We start from the raw sequence: 14436 nt of genomic DNA, 5'->3' as shown, positions 1-14436 counted from the left end.
CTATCTATCTATCTATCTATCTATCTATCTATCTATCATCTATCTATCTATCTATCTATCTATCTATCTATCTATCTATATATATCTATCTATCAATCTATCTATCTATCTATCTATCTATCTATCTATCTATCTATCTATCTATCTACCTCTATCTATCTATCTATCTATCTATCTATCTATCTATCTATCTACCTATATCTATCTATCTATCTATCTATCTATCTATCTATCTATCTATCTATCTATCTATCTATCTATCTATCTATCTATCTGTCTGTCTGTCTATCTATCTATCTATCTATCTATCTATCTATCTATCTAATCTATCTATCTATCTATCTATCTATCTATCTATCTATCTATCTATCTATATCTATCTATCTATCTATCTATCTATCTATCTATCTATCTATCTATCTATCTATCTATCTACATATCTATCTACATATCTATCTATCTATCTATCTATCTATCTATCTATCTATCTATCTATCTATCTATCTATCTATCTATCTATCTATCTATCTATCTATCTGTCTATCTCTCTATCTATCTACATATCGATCTATCTATCTATCTATCTATCTATCTATCTATCTATCTATCTATCTACATATCTATCTACATATCGATCTATCTATCTATATCTATCTATCTATCTATCTATCTATCTATCTATCTATCTATCTATCTATCTATCTATCTATCTATCTATCTATCTATCTATCTATCTATCTATCTATCTATCTATCTATCTATCTATCTATCTATCTATCTATCTATCTATCTATCTATCTATCTATCTATCTATCTATCTATCTATCTATCTATCTATCTATCTATCTATCTATCTATCTATCTATCTATCTATCTATCTATCTTCAGAAATTTGCACTTTGATTTCAATTATTTGATTGTATTTCAAAAAATTTGTTTTTGTTTACAAACATTCTGATATACAAATTTCCAAAATATTGTACAATTACAAATGACTGAAAATGTTGCAGTTATTTATAATTATGCGCAATTTGCACTATGGGACAAACTTGTACTTATGATTTTAAAAATTTTCACAAATTTCTCCCACATAAAATTTTTTTTTTTAATTTTTCCTCAATTAACAATTTATTTTCTTAAAATAATAAAAATTTTGTCTTTTTTTTGCGTTACAAAATTTACAGTAATAATTTGTACCAAATTAATTAAAACATCTCCAACTCAAATTTAATATACAATTTCAGTATAAGTTAAAAAAAATCTAACAATACATCACAACTTATGGCCTTGTTAGGCCATTACTTCCTCGTTCGCCGCCTCCTCTAGTCTTGCAATGAAGCAGTAGAATCACGTACCAAATTCTCCCTACATTCTTCGGGATTTATTAACACCTTAATAAGATGCTCGACAGTGGGACGCTCAGCTGTGCAATAGACTTTTAAACCCTTGTTCTCTAAAGCACGTCTGGTACTGGGACCTATGGCCACTAGACGATATTTATCCATGTTTATGTCTTTAGCTTTAAAATACTCGTGAGCACAATTCACACCAGAGGGAGAGAAGAAAGCTAAAAATTCAACATTCTCCGCCATCAAGGCTTTTTCCATTTTTTCAAATAAATCGGGATTACATTTTGTTTCGTAGACCTCACAGGCATCCACACGATAGCCATCCTCACGTAGCCGTACATTTAAGGTATCCTGAGCTATATTACTGCAAGGCAAGAGAAAGGGTAAATCTTTGGTGCCGTCATGATTGTCTATTATAAATTCGGCCAAATTGCGAGCATTTCCGGTAGTTTTGCCGTGAGTAAATAATTGCTGCAGCTCGGTTAAGGCAAAATTGTGAGTGACCTCACCAACGGCATAATTATGCAACATTTTCCAACCGCCCGGCAATTCTTGTTTATCCAACGCCTTTACAACGGCCTCCACACAGCGGGGACTGGTGAAAATCAAACCCTCATAGTCATCGGGATGCTGGAGTTTAGCACGCAATTTGTCCAAATTTTTAAAGCCAAACGTAAGAGTCGGTACGAATATGGGATTGAAGAAATGATGTTGCAATTCTGCAGCGTATACCTCGGTACTTTCCGATTCCGATTTAAATATAATCACTGTACGACGATGCATTATTTCTGCTGCTATAGTATAAATTGTTTTATTAATTTGTTAATTTTTACTTCTTCTATGTTCACAGAACGCAACGATCATGCCCGTTAATCAAAATTAAATAAAGAAAATGTAAAATTTTTATAAATTATTTGTTTTTTGTTGGTAGCTGCTGCTACTGCTGCGGTCGTAATGATGCGAGTGGTTGGTGTATTGAACAGATGTTAATGTTTTGATTTTGGCAGCTAAATAATCGATCTTCTATATGAACTTGTTGTTAGTAGCTTATTTATTTTGTTTTTGTATTTATATTGTTATTATTATTTTAGGAAGTAGGAGGAGGAGGGGATACTTACACAAAAACCACTGGCGGTTAGTAATGATGCCATACAACAAGTGTGCTGTAGTTGTATATTATAAAATTATAATTTTGTTTGGTTGCCATATATATTTTTAAGAAAGCCGTCGTAGCGTCATTTCCATTTTAAAATGGAAAATTTTGCTGAGCCTATCAAGCTCAGCAAATTTTTCGCGAAAGTGTAAACAGCAAAAGTGTAAATGCAAAAGTGTAAATGCAAAAGTGTAATCAGCTGATGCAAAAAAAAAATAATACAATTTTTATATATATAAACATTAAATTGTTCTATTTATTGATTACTATAAATTATGCTCACCCAAAATACATTTTTTTGGTTTTAAATTTAAGCTTTCATTAATTTTCATATTAAATTTACAATTTTCTTCTTCTTTTCCATAAAACATTCATTGTTTTGATAGCAAACAGTGACATTTTCTGTTGTTTTGTATGGCAACACTGCGAAGTTTAATCTTGTACTCAAAAACATCAAAGGAGATTAACATGAGATTAAATTTATGATTAGATTAACTGATCTGATTATTAATTGGCATTTGATTTCCAACTCAAAAACCCGCTCTAAGTAGCATGCTGAGTTCATATAAAAAAAACGGTTATTGGAAATTTTTGCTGAGCCTCAGTAAAATTTCCAATTTTCAAAAACCCTACTCAGGTTGAGGTTGCCACTGCGTTTATTATTGTTTTTACTTTGACATGGTTGTAAAATTTAGTACTAGAAAATATGAAATTTTAATATTTTTGTTTGTAAAAAACCGACCGTTAAAGTAAATTAAAGGTATTTTTGATAATAGTAACAAAATTAATAATTTATTTTTATTAGAATATGAATATACTAGCGTACCCTGGGTACTTCGCTAACCCAATTAAAATTTAATACAAATTTAGTTGTAAAGTATAGTCTATAGTTCACTATATAGCCCAGTTTAGTATATAGTATAGTCTATAATATAGTCTATAGCTTAGTCTATAATCTGGTCTATACTCTAAAATATATTCCAGACTAAAGCCTAGTCTACAGTTTAGTCTATAGACTAGTCTTGTGTCTCATCTATATTCTAGTCTATAACCTTATCTACAGTCATGTCTATAATCTAATTTAAAGTCTTAGTTTAATCTCTAGTCTAGTTTATACTCCAGTCTAATATATAACTTAGTCTATAGTTTAATCTATAGTCTGGTCTATAGCTTAGTCTATAGATTGGTCTACACTCTATACTATAATCAAGTCTACAGTTTATTCTACAGTCTAGAGACAAGTCAATAGCCTAGTCTACAGTCTAGTCCATAGTCTAGTCAATCATCTAGTATATTGTCTGATCTATATATATTATAGCCTATAGTTCAGTCTAGTCTATAGTTTAATCTATAGTCTAGTGTATAGACTAGTCTATAGTTTGATTTATTATCTAGTTTATAATCTAACCTATAAACAAGTCTAGAGTCTAGTTTATAGCCTAGTCTTTAGTCTCATACATAATCTAATGTATAGTTTAATCTGTAGTCTAGTGTTTACTTTAGTCTAAAGTTTGGTTTATAATATAGTCTATAGTTTAGTCTATAGTCTAGTTTATACTCTAGTCTATAGTTTGGTCTATAGTCTAAGTCTAGTCTATAGTTTAATCTGTAGTCTAGTGTATAGTATAGTCTATATTTTGATCTATAATCTAGTCTATCTATAATATTTCCCCAAGAGTTTCTTCCCTTTTGCATGTTTTATGTATAGGAAGGAACAAACTTCCCGGGAGTTAAATTTTCAGAATAAGTCTGGATACAATATATAATATAGTATTTAAGCTAGTCTAGTGTCTATTAGGGTTCTATAAATCGACTTTCGAATAATCGAACAATCGACTTTTTGTCGAAAAAAGTCGAAAAGTCGAAGTCGACTATTTTGTTCCAAAAAAGTCGATAACTCGACTATCGTCTATGAAAAAAGTCGAAAAGTCGACTTTGAAAATAAAAGTCGAAAAAAGTCGGAAAGTCGAAAAAAGTCGAAAAAAGTCAAAAAGTCGAAAAGTCAAAAAAGTCGGAAAAAAGTCGAAAAGTCGGAAAAAAGTCGAAAACTTGAAAATAGTAGAAAAAAGTCAAAAACTTGAAAAAAGTGGAAAAAAAAGTCAAAAACTCTAAAATAGTCGGAAAAACTCGAAAAAAGTAAAAAATAGTCGAAAAAAGTCGAAAGAAGTCGAAAATAGTAAAAAATCAAAAAGTCGGAAAAAGTCGAAAAGTCGGAAAAAGTCGTAAAAAGTCGAAAAAAGTCGTAAAAAGTCGAAAAAAGTCGACTATTTATAAAATACTAAAAGTCGAAAAGTCTAAAAGTCGACTTTTAATTAAATGAAAAAAAGTCGAAAAATCGACTTTTCATAAAATGAAAAAAGTCGAAAAATCGACTTTTCATAAAATGAAAAAAGTCGACTTTTAACTAAATGCAAAAAGTCGACTTTTCGTTTCAACTATAGAACCCTAGTGTCTATACTCTTTATGGTATAAGTTGGTACTATTTCAAAATTTCAATTATCCAGGCCTGTGCATGCTTTCGAAATTTAACTATTCTTTAGCATTCCCGTTTAAATGAAACATCAATTTTGTTTTTTTGTTTTGTAGTTTTACAAAATATATATTTTATATTATTTTTTTTATTTTTTAAGATTTTATATATAGTTTTATGTATATTCAATTTAATTTAATTAAAAACTCGTTGCTATAATTAATAAAAAAAAAAAAATAAGACGACAAGAAATTTTATATTTAAAAAAAAAAAAAATACTTTGATATATTTTTAGGAAAAATTAAATTTGGAAAAAAGAAAAAAAAATATATATAAATTAATAAAGAAAAAATTTTAAAAAAATCTTAACAAATTTAAAAAAGAAATTTAAGTTTTTGTTTCAATAAACTTTATTTTTTGTTTTTTTTTGTGGGTTGTTTTTTTAATGTAAAGAAAAAAAAAAAATAATATAATTATTAAAAAGAAACATCAACTATACCTTAAAGTATAAATAATTAATATTTTCTTGCGTTTTTTTTTTTTTTGTTTTTGTTTAACTTTTCACAAACAAAATCTATTTATATTTAATAATTATAATTAATAAACATAATTAAGATGAATTTATTAATTAATAATAATATAATAATAAAAAATAGTAGTTTAAATGTTGTTGTTGTTATTTGTTTGTTTTATTTGTTTCATTACAGAAGACGGATTTTTCTTTTAAATTCAATTATGGTCCAGAGTTTAAGTTATATACTTTTATTTAGGAATTTCTTTGTTTATGTTATTTAGGCAGGGGCGGGGGGACAGAAAAAGACGTGAATATATAAATTTATATTAAATTAAGTTTAACGGTTTTATTTTGCTGGTAATTTAAAAACTTTCTTAAAATTACTATTATTTAGTGGTTTTTGATAATGGAAATTAAAGTTTTTTTTTAACTAAAAGAAAGTTTTTAATAAAAAAATGAAATGCAAATGTTAAAAGAACAAAATTTTTTAAATTATATAATAAATTTTTTATAAATTTAAGCGTTTCTTTTGCGACATTTTTTTTTTTGTTTTTTGTTTTGAAGACTTAAATTTGTTTTCTTATAAAGAAGCTTTTCTAATTTTTCTTTTTTTGTTTGTTTTCAATATTTTTTTATTTAAATAAAAAATAATAAATGGTCTTAATTGATGTGGTAATTGTTGTTTTTTGTTTTATTTTTATAATAATAATTTTCATAAATTTTACGAATAAAGAAATTATGAATACAATAATTATTCATATTTCGCTTAGTTTTCTTTCTTTTTTTTTTTTTAATTTTTATTATTTAAAACTGAAAAAATTATTTAAAAAAATAATAATAAACATGGTAGTGTTGGATTTTAATTTGCTTGTTATTGTTACTGATGTTTAAATTTAAGACTTGTTTTTATAGGGGATTGTTGTTTATATAAATTGGCTGACCGATTGCTTTAAAATGTTTTCAAATTAAACAAGCTTAAATATGTTTGTTGTGGATGATAATGACAGTTTACATGTTTTCAAATTGATCGACACGACGTTTTGTATTGCCTTTACGAATTTCACGTAATGTCTTGTATTTATCACGTCCTTGGCGTACATTTTCACGATGAATCTTATCATTTTGGGTTTCTTTTGTTTCATCCCGGGATTGAGCCAAATCTTGTTTTAAGGCCTATTACAAAAAAAAAATATATATATAAAATTATCAAATATTTTTCATAAACATTCAATAACTTACCTTCAATTGATCATGTAAACGTTCATTGCGTTCGGCCAATGTACGTCTATCTTCGATGGGGTCTTTGATATGTTCATCAGTATCCAAATCACGTGATACATCACCGCCAGCATCACCATTTGTAAGTTCTTCTTCATTTTCGTTTTCATCTTCGGCCACATGATGATGTTGTGGTGTAGTGGAGGCGGCCAATAAAGCGGCAGCAGCTTCAGCCTAAAGCAAAACCGAAAAACATTAATATTTATTTAACTCTTATAAAACAAATAATTCTTTCATTTAATTATAGCATTTTACCGCTTTAGCACATAATAATTCTTTTAATGAATACAATGACATGCTGTTGCAGGGGTTTTATCATTTCAAACAGTTCAAGTTGTACTAAATGCTAATTTATAGGTTCAATCTTATTGGTGCGTTTTAAGTGCAAAATAAATATAGCAAGAGAGCATGAATTTGTTTTATTTTTAATTGTTATAAAGTACTTAAGTATTGCGTACTTTTTATAAATAAAGTACTTTTGCTTTGTTTCTTTTTTGTGGTTTAAAGATGAAAGGAAGTTTATATCGTAACAGTGGTATTGCCTCGATAGAATCAGAGGATCTATTACTGTAATAAAAGCATTAAATGGGAGAAAATTTGACAAATGTTCACTTCTTAAGAATGGGACTTTGATTATTGAATTTATGTCTATAGTCTAGTTTACGGTGTAGTAGTCTAGTCTATAGTCTAGTCTATAGTCTAGTCTAGTCTATAGTATAGTCTAGTCTATAGTCTAGTCTATAGTCTAGTCTATAGTCTAGTCTAGTCTAGTCTATAGTCTAGTCTATAGTCTAGTCTATAGTCTAGTCTATAGTCTAGTCTATAGTCTAGTCTAGTCTATAGTCTAGTCTATAGTTTAGTCTATAGTCTAGTCTATAGTCTCGTCTATAGTCTAGTCTATAGTCTAGTCTATAGTCTAGTCTATAGTCTAGGTCTATAGTCTAGTCTATAGTCTAGTCTATAGTCTAGTCTATAGTCTAGTCTATAGTCTAGTCTATAGTCTAGTCTATAGTCTAGTCTATAGTCTAGTCTATAGTCTAGTCTATAGTCTAGTCTATAGTCTAGTCTATAGTCTAGTCTATAGTCTAGTCTATAGTCTAGTCTATAGTCTAGTCTATAGTCTAGTCTATAGTCTAGTCTATAGTCTAGTCTATAGTCTAGTCTATAATCTAGTCTATAGTCTAGTCTATAGTCTAGTCTATAGTCTAGTCTATAGTCTAGTCTATAGTCTAGTCTATAGTCTAGTCTATAGTCTAGTCTATAGTCTAGTCTATAGTCTAGTCTATAGTCTAGTCTATAGTCTAGTCTATAGTCTAGTCTATAGTCTAGTCTATAGTCTAGTCTATAGTCTAGTCTATAGTCTAGTCTAGTCTATAGTCTAGTCTATAGTCTAGTCTAGTCTATAGTCTAATCTATAGTCTAGTCTATAGTCTAGTCTAGTCTATAGTCTAGTCTAGTCTATAGTCTAGTCTATAGTCTAGTCTATAGTCTAGTCTAGTCTATAGTCTAGTCTAGTCTATAGTCTAGTCTAGTCTATAGTCTAGTCTAGTCTATAGTCTAGTCTAGTCTAGTCTATAGTCTAGTCTATAGTCTAGTCTATAGTCTAGTCTATAGTCTAGTCTATAGTCTAGTCTATAGTCTAGTCTATAGTCTAGTCTATAGTCTAGTCTATAGTCTAGTCTATAGTCTAGTCTAGTCTATAGTCTATAGTCTAGTCTAGTCTAGTCTAGTCTAGTCTAGTCTAGTCTATAGTCTAGTCTAGTCTATAGTCTAGTCTAGTCTATAGTCTAGTCTAGTCTATAGTCTAGTCTATAGTCTAGTCTATAGTCTAGTCTATAGTCTAGTGTATAGTCTAGTCTATAGTCTAGTCTATAGTCTAATCTATAGTCTAGTCTATAGTCTAGTCTATAGTCTAGTCTATAGTCTAGTCTATAGTCTAGTCTAGTCTATAGTTTAGTCTATAGTCTAGTCTAGTCTATAGTCTAGTCTATAGTCTAGTCTATAGTCTAGTCTAGTCTAGTCTATAGTCTAGTCTATAGTCTAGTCTAGTCTATAGTCTAGTCTATAGTCTAGTCTATAGTCTAGTCTATAGTCTAGTCTATAGTCTAGTCTATAGTCTAGTCTATAGTCTAGTCTATAGTCTAGGCTATAGTCTAGTCTATAGTCTAGTCTATAATCTAGTCTATAGTCTAGTCTATAGTCTAGTCTATAGTCTAGTCTATGGTCTAGTCTATAGTCTAGTCTATAGTCTAGTCTATAGTCTAGTCTATAGTATAGTCTATAGTCTAGTCTATAGTCTAGTCTATAGTATAGTCTATAGTCTAGTCTATAGTCTAGTCTATAGTCTAGTCTATAGTCTAGTCTATAGTCTAGTCTATAGTCTAGTCTATAGTCTAGTCTATAGTCTAGTCTATAGTCTAGTCTATAGTCTAGTCTATAGTCTAGTCTATAGTCTAGTCTATAGTCTAGTCTATAGTCTAGTCTATAGTCTAGTCTATAGTCTAGTCTATAGTATAGTCTATAGTCTAGTCTATAGTCTAGTCTATAGTCTAGTCTATAGTCTAGTCTATAGTCTAGTCTATAGTCTAGTCTATAGTCTAGTCTATAGTCTAGTCTATAGTCTAGTCTATAGTCTAGATCTATAGTCTAGTCTATAGTCTAGTCTATAGTCTAGTCTATAGTCTAGTCTATAGTCTAGTCTATAGTCTAGTCTATAGTTAGTCTATAGTCTAGTCTATAGTCTGTCTATAGTCTAGTCTATAGTCTAGTCTATAGTCTAGTCTATAGTCTAGTCTATAGTCTAGTCTATAGTCTAGTCTATAGTCTAGTCTATAGTCTAGTCTATAGTCTAGTCTATAGTCTAGTCTATAGTCTAGTCTATAGTCTAGTCTATAGTCTAGTCTATAGTCTAGTCTATAGTCTAGTCTATAGTCTAGTCTATAGTCTAGTCTATAGTCTAGTCTATAGTCTAGTCTATAGTCTAGTCTATAGTCTAGTCTATAGTCTAGTCTATAGTCTAGTCTATAGTCTAGTCTATAGTCTAGTCTATAGTCTAGTCTATAGTCTAGTCTATAGTCTAGTCTATAGTCTAGTCTATAGTCTAGTCTATAGTCTAGTCTATAGTCTAGTCTATAGTCTAGTCTATAGTCTAGTCTATAGTCTAGTCTATAGTCTAGTCTATAGTCTAGTCTATAGTCTAGACTAAAGTCTAATCTATAGTCTAGTCTATAGTCCAGTCTATAGTCTAGTCAATAGTCTAGTAGTTTTTCGTGTAGCTTTTAGTACCATTAGAATTCCATTTAATGTTACCACTCTTCAATGATTCATATTATTTTTTCGCCCATTGGTCATATAGATATCACCTTAATTTAAATGTTTTCTATACATAATGTTGGTCTGTTGGGTGATGATCTAATTAGTTCTTTTTATAGAAGAAAAACACATTAAAGTAAAGCTGAATTTTGTTCTCACAGTTTTGAGTAAATTAAGTGTAATTTAAAATAACACATACAGTTTAATTAAACTAGGGCGAATTGAAATGTTACAAGAGAAAAAAACAATTGATATCAAAGAGTTGCAAAAAAGCTTGAGATCTCAATAGATATTGACAGAATATCCTGCTATTACTTGTTCCTCTAAGTGATTTATTCAAAAGTGAACAATGATTTATTAAATATCTGATAAACACTTGCCTGTTTACGTCTGGCTTCTTCAACTTCATCTTGCAGACGTTTGGTTTCTTCATCCTTGGCATTGACCTCGTCTTGAATGCGTTGCACTTCCATTTGTTTGGCCATGATTTCCTCTTCGAGTTTAGCCTTTTCGGCGGCTTCCATATTCTTGGCCTCTTCGAGACGATTCAACATGGCTTGCAATTCCTTCTGGCGCAATTCCAATTCATCCTTGGCGGCTTGCAATTGTTTCAATTGCTCTTCGAGACGACGAATCATCTCTTGGGCTTCCATTAAGTCCTTTTGTGAACGTTCCATTTCCTCTTGCATTTGCTTGAGACGATCTTCGTACTCTTGCTGTTTCTTTTCGGCACGTTCACGGGCAGCCAAAGCCAATTGGAGTTTTTCACTGAAAAATAAAAGCAACAATGAAATTAATAGCCATTTTATGGATAGAATAGGAAAATTTAGTTTCTTACCGTTCCTGTTGCTTAGCATTCTTTTCCTCACGTGCTTGGGCCTTCATTTGTTGCACATCAATGGTATCGGGCTTACGACGACGCATATACAACTCATGGTTACCCATGCACAAGGCCAAAATACGTTTGTTGATCCTCACGCGGGGAGCGAAGAAAACAAAATCGGGGGCTTTCTTATCGATGGGCTTAATGATGAACTTCTTGTCCGAAAAGGAAATATTACGAATTTCTGACCAGGGGAAACCAATTTTCGGTGTCAATTTATCCTCTTGCTCGTAGATATTCAAACCCAAAGCATCAACACCCAACCACAAATCGGTACCCTTTTTATTTTTGATTTCAAAATAGTTCACACCATACATTTCCAAATCCTGAGCAATTTTCAAATATTCCATCATGGCATCTTCGCGCAACATACCACGGTGTTCCTGCCACCAGGTCATTATCGATTGCTCCCATTCCTCCTTGGACATTTTGTGCTGATCGATGACACGTTGAGGCAATAGGCGATCATTGGCCAAGAAACCGGCTGTGTGTAGGGATTTATTGTGATCGCCGTGACGAGCCTGCACAGCATAGGAGGCCAAGAGGACTGAAGTTTCAGGAGGACAATAGATTTCATCTGATAATATGGCATTCTTAACTTGTAAGTAGAAGAGACGTAGCGTTATATCTTGGATCAATTCTTCGGCCACATCTTCGGGATAGAATTTAGCACGGAATCTGAATTGTAAAGGATTTTCCTTTTTAACATCTTGATTCATAACCTAGTGGGGGTGGAGGGTACGAAAATTAAGAGAATTTTAGTAGAGTTTTAAAATTATTTGAGATTTTTATGATTTTATTTTCAAATATTTAAAATAAACTTAAAACGAACTTAATATTGTTAAAAAAAGAAATAACAACTTGAAACTTAAAAAAAACTAAAGTCTTTATAAAAGGATAATTTAAGGAAAACATGTAAACATGTTGTAAAATAACTTTCAAAATTAACCAAAAATGTTTAATAATTTTCATCATTTAATTTACCCATGTTGAAAATGGCATTGATCCAGTCTGTTGGCATTTAAAATTAATAATAATGATAAAATTTTATTAAATTTTTTTTATATGTATATAAATTAGAAATCCTTAATTTAACATTTAAATTTAAACAATATATTATAAAATATATAAAAGGAAAAGCTGCTACTTTAAGAGATGGGAAATGTACAATTTAACAAATTTATTACTCTTAAATTTATACTACATTTTTCTACTTTTCTGATTACATTTATGAAACTGGCAGCAAATTGGGAATGTTTATTTAAAAGATTTTTTTCTTGTTTGCCACCCACCATATCTTCACCATCGCTATCATCACTTTCATCATTTTGATTCTGATGATGATGATGATGCCCATCGGCTGTTTTCTTATCCACATATTTTTTAACACGTTTTAAATATTTTATTGTTTTTATTGCCGGTGATTCGGGCTAATAAGTGTCAAAATTTATTATTTATTATTAAATATAAAATGACATTATTTTTTTCATTATTATTTTAAAATATTTATAAGATTTTTGTGGTTTTTAGGAGGGGACTTAAATTTTCTTTAATTTGCCAATTGTATGAGTTATTATTAACTAATACATTGAAAAATAACAGTTGAGATGATTTTTAGTTCCATTCTAGATAAGTTTTCGTTCAGTTTTAGTTCTGGTTAAGTTATAATTTCTCCTATATATGTATGTTTTAGTTCACTTCTAGTTCCGCTCTAGTTTAGTTTTAGTTCTGTTCTAGTTTAGTCCTAGTTCTGTTTTATTCAAGTTCCGTTATAGTTCAGTTCTAGTTCAATTCTGGTTCTGTTCTACTTTCTGTTCAGGTTCTGTTTTCTGGTTCTGTTTTCTGTTTCTGTTCTGGTTCTGTTCTGGTTCTGTTCTGGTTCTGTTCTGGTTCTGGTTCTGTTCTGGTTCAGTTCTAGTTCTGTTCTATTTCTGTTCTAGTTCTGTTCTGTTCTAGTTCTGTTCTAGTTCTGTTCTAGTTCTGTTCTAGTTCCGCTCTAGTTTAGTTTTAGTTCTGTTCTAGTTTAGTCCCAGTTCTGTTTTATTCAAGTTCCGTTATAGTTCAGTTCTGTTCAAGTTCATTTCTAGTTCAGTTCTAGTTCTGTTCAAGTTCAGTTCTAGTTCAGTTCTAGTTCAGTTCTAGTTCAGTTCTAGTTCAGTTCTAGTTCAGTTCTAGTTCAGTTCTAGTTCTGTTCAAGTTCAGTTTTAGTTCAGTTCTAGTTCAGTTCTAGTTCAGTTCTAGTTCAGTTCTAGTTCAGTTCTAGTTCAGTTTTAGTTCAGTACTAGTTCAGTTCTAGTTCAGTTCTAGTTCAATTTAGTTCAGTTCTAGTTCAGTTCTAGTTCAGTTCTAGTTCAGTTCTAGTTCAGTTCTGTTCTAGTTCAGTTCTAGTTCAGTTCTAGTTCAGTTCTAGTTCAGTTCTAGTTCAGTTCTAGTTCAGTTCTAGTTCAGTTCTAGTTCAGTTCTAGTTCAGTTCTAGTTCAGTTCTAGTTCAGTTCTAGTTCAGTTCTAGTTCTAGTTCATAGTTCAGTTTTAGTTCAGTTCTAGTTCAGTTCTAGTTCAGTTCTAGTTCAGTTTTAGTTCAGTTCTAGTTCAGTTTTAGTTCAGTACTAGTTCAGTTCTAGTTCAGTTCTAGTTCAGTTCTAGTTCAGTTCTAGTTCAGTTCTAGTTCAGTTCTAGTTCAGTTCTAGTTCAGTTCTAGTTCAGTTCTAGTTCAGTTCTAGTTCAGTTCTAGTTCAGTTCTAGTTCAGTTCTAGTTCAGTTCAGTTCTGTTCAAGTTCAGTTCTAGTTCAGTTCTAGTTCATGTTCTAGTTCAGTTCTAGTTCAGTTCTAGTTCAGTTCTAGTTCAGTTCTAGTTCAGTTCTAGTTCAGTTCTAGTTCAGTTCTAGTTCAGTTTCTAGTTCAGTTCTAGTTCAGTTCTAGGTCAGTTCTAGTTTCAGTTCTAGTTCAGTTCTAGTTCAGTTCTAGTTCAGTTCTAGTTCAGTTCTAGTTCAGTTCTAGTTCAGTTCTAGTTCATTCTAGTTCAGTTCTAGTTCAGTTCTAGTTCAGGTTCTAGTTCAGTTCTAGTTCAGTTCTATTCAGTTCAGTTCAGTTCTAGTTCAGTTCTAGTTCAGTTCTAGTTCAGTTCTAGTTCAGTTCTCGTTCAGTTCTAGTTCAGTTCTAGTTCAGTTCTAGTTCAGTTCTAGTTCAGTTCTAGTTCAGTTTTCTAGTTCAGTTCTAGTTCAGTTTAGTTCAGTTCTAGTTCAGTTCTAGTTCAGTTCTAGTTCAGTTCTAGTTTCAGTTAGTTCTAGTTCAGTTCTAGTTCAGTTCTAGTTCAGTTCTAGTTCAGTTCTAGTCAGTTCTAGTTCAGTTCTAGGTCAGTTCTAGTTCAGTTCTAGTCAGTTCTAGTTCAGTTCTAGTTCAGTTCTAGTTCAGTTCTAGTTCAGTTCAGTTCTAGTCAGTGTTCATGTTCTAGTTCAGTTCTAGTTCAGTTTCTAGTTC

The 14436-nt window shown here is 30.7% G+C and overlaps 2 protein-coding genes across 6 annotated transcripts in view; both read right to left on the bottom strand.

Annotated features, from left to right (window-relative positions):
• Positions 1–1122: 1122 nt before the first annotated feature.
• Positions 1123–2429, bottom strand: LOC119604137 (uroporphyrinogen-III synthase). Its single transcript, XM_037956605.1, has one exon. The coding sequence runs from the start codon at positions 2130–2132 to the stop codon at positions 1323–1325; it is 810 nt and encodes a 269-aa protein (XP_037812533.1). The 5' UTR covers positions 2133–2429; the 3' UTR covers positions 1123–1322.
• Positions 2430–5639: 3210 nt separating this feature from the next.
• LOC119604138 (moesin/ezrin/radixin homolog 1) overlaps positions 5640–14436 on the bottom strand; it is a 51735-nt gene continuing 42938 nt past the window's right edge. For 2 of the 5 annotated variants that reach the window (XM_037956607.1, XM_037956606.1), the window contains exons 3-8: positions 12252–12389; positions 11944–11970; positions 10915–11681; positions 10457–10844; positions 6726–6938; positions 6241–6659 (exon numbers count right to left, since the gene is read on the bottom strand). In XM_037956607.1, the coding sequence (XP_037812535.1) occupies positions 6495–6659; positions 6726–6938; positions 10457–10844; positions 10915–11681; positions 11944–11970; positions 12252–12389 (1698 nt within the window). In that variant the 3' untranslated portion in view covers positions 6241–6494. Of the gene's footprint in view, positions 6660–6725; positions 6939–10456; positions 10845–10914; positions 11682–11943; positions 11971–12251; positions 12390–14436 lie in introns of all 5 variants that reach the window. The other 3 variants (XM_037956610.1, XM_037956609.1, XM_037956608.1) reach the window with 2 other exon arrangements.

The sequence above is a fragment of the Lucilia sericata genome, unplaced genomic scaffold (assembly GCF_015586225.1).
Source record: "Lucilia sericata isolate MDLA Ls3-8-SP2 unplaced genomic scaffold, ASM1558622v1 Contig000366F_arrow, whole genome shotgun sequence".
NCBI lineage: Eukaryota > Metazoa > Arthropoda > Insecta > Diptera > Calliphoridae > Lucilia > Lucilia sericata.
The sequence above is the reverse complement of the archived record's forward strand: the minus strand, read 5'-3'. Positions and strand labels throughout refer to the sequence as shown.

Bases quoted from the DNA above. Each gene is read 5' to 3' on its own strand.
- LOC119604137 (XM_037956605.1), bottom strand. From the start codon at position 2,132: ATGCATCGTCGTACAGTGATTATATTTAAATCGGAATCGGAAAGTACC.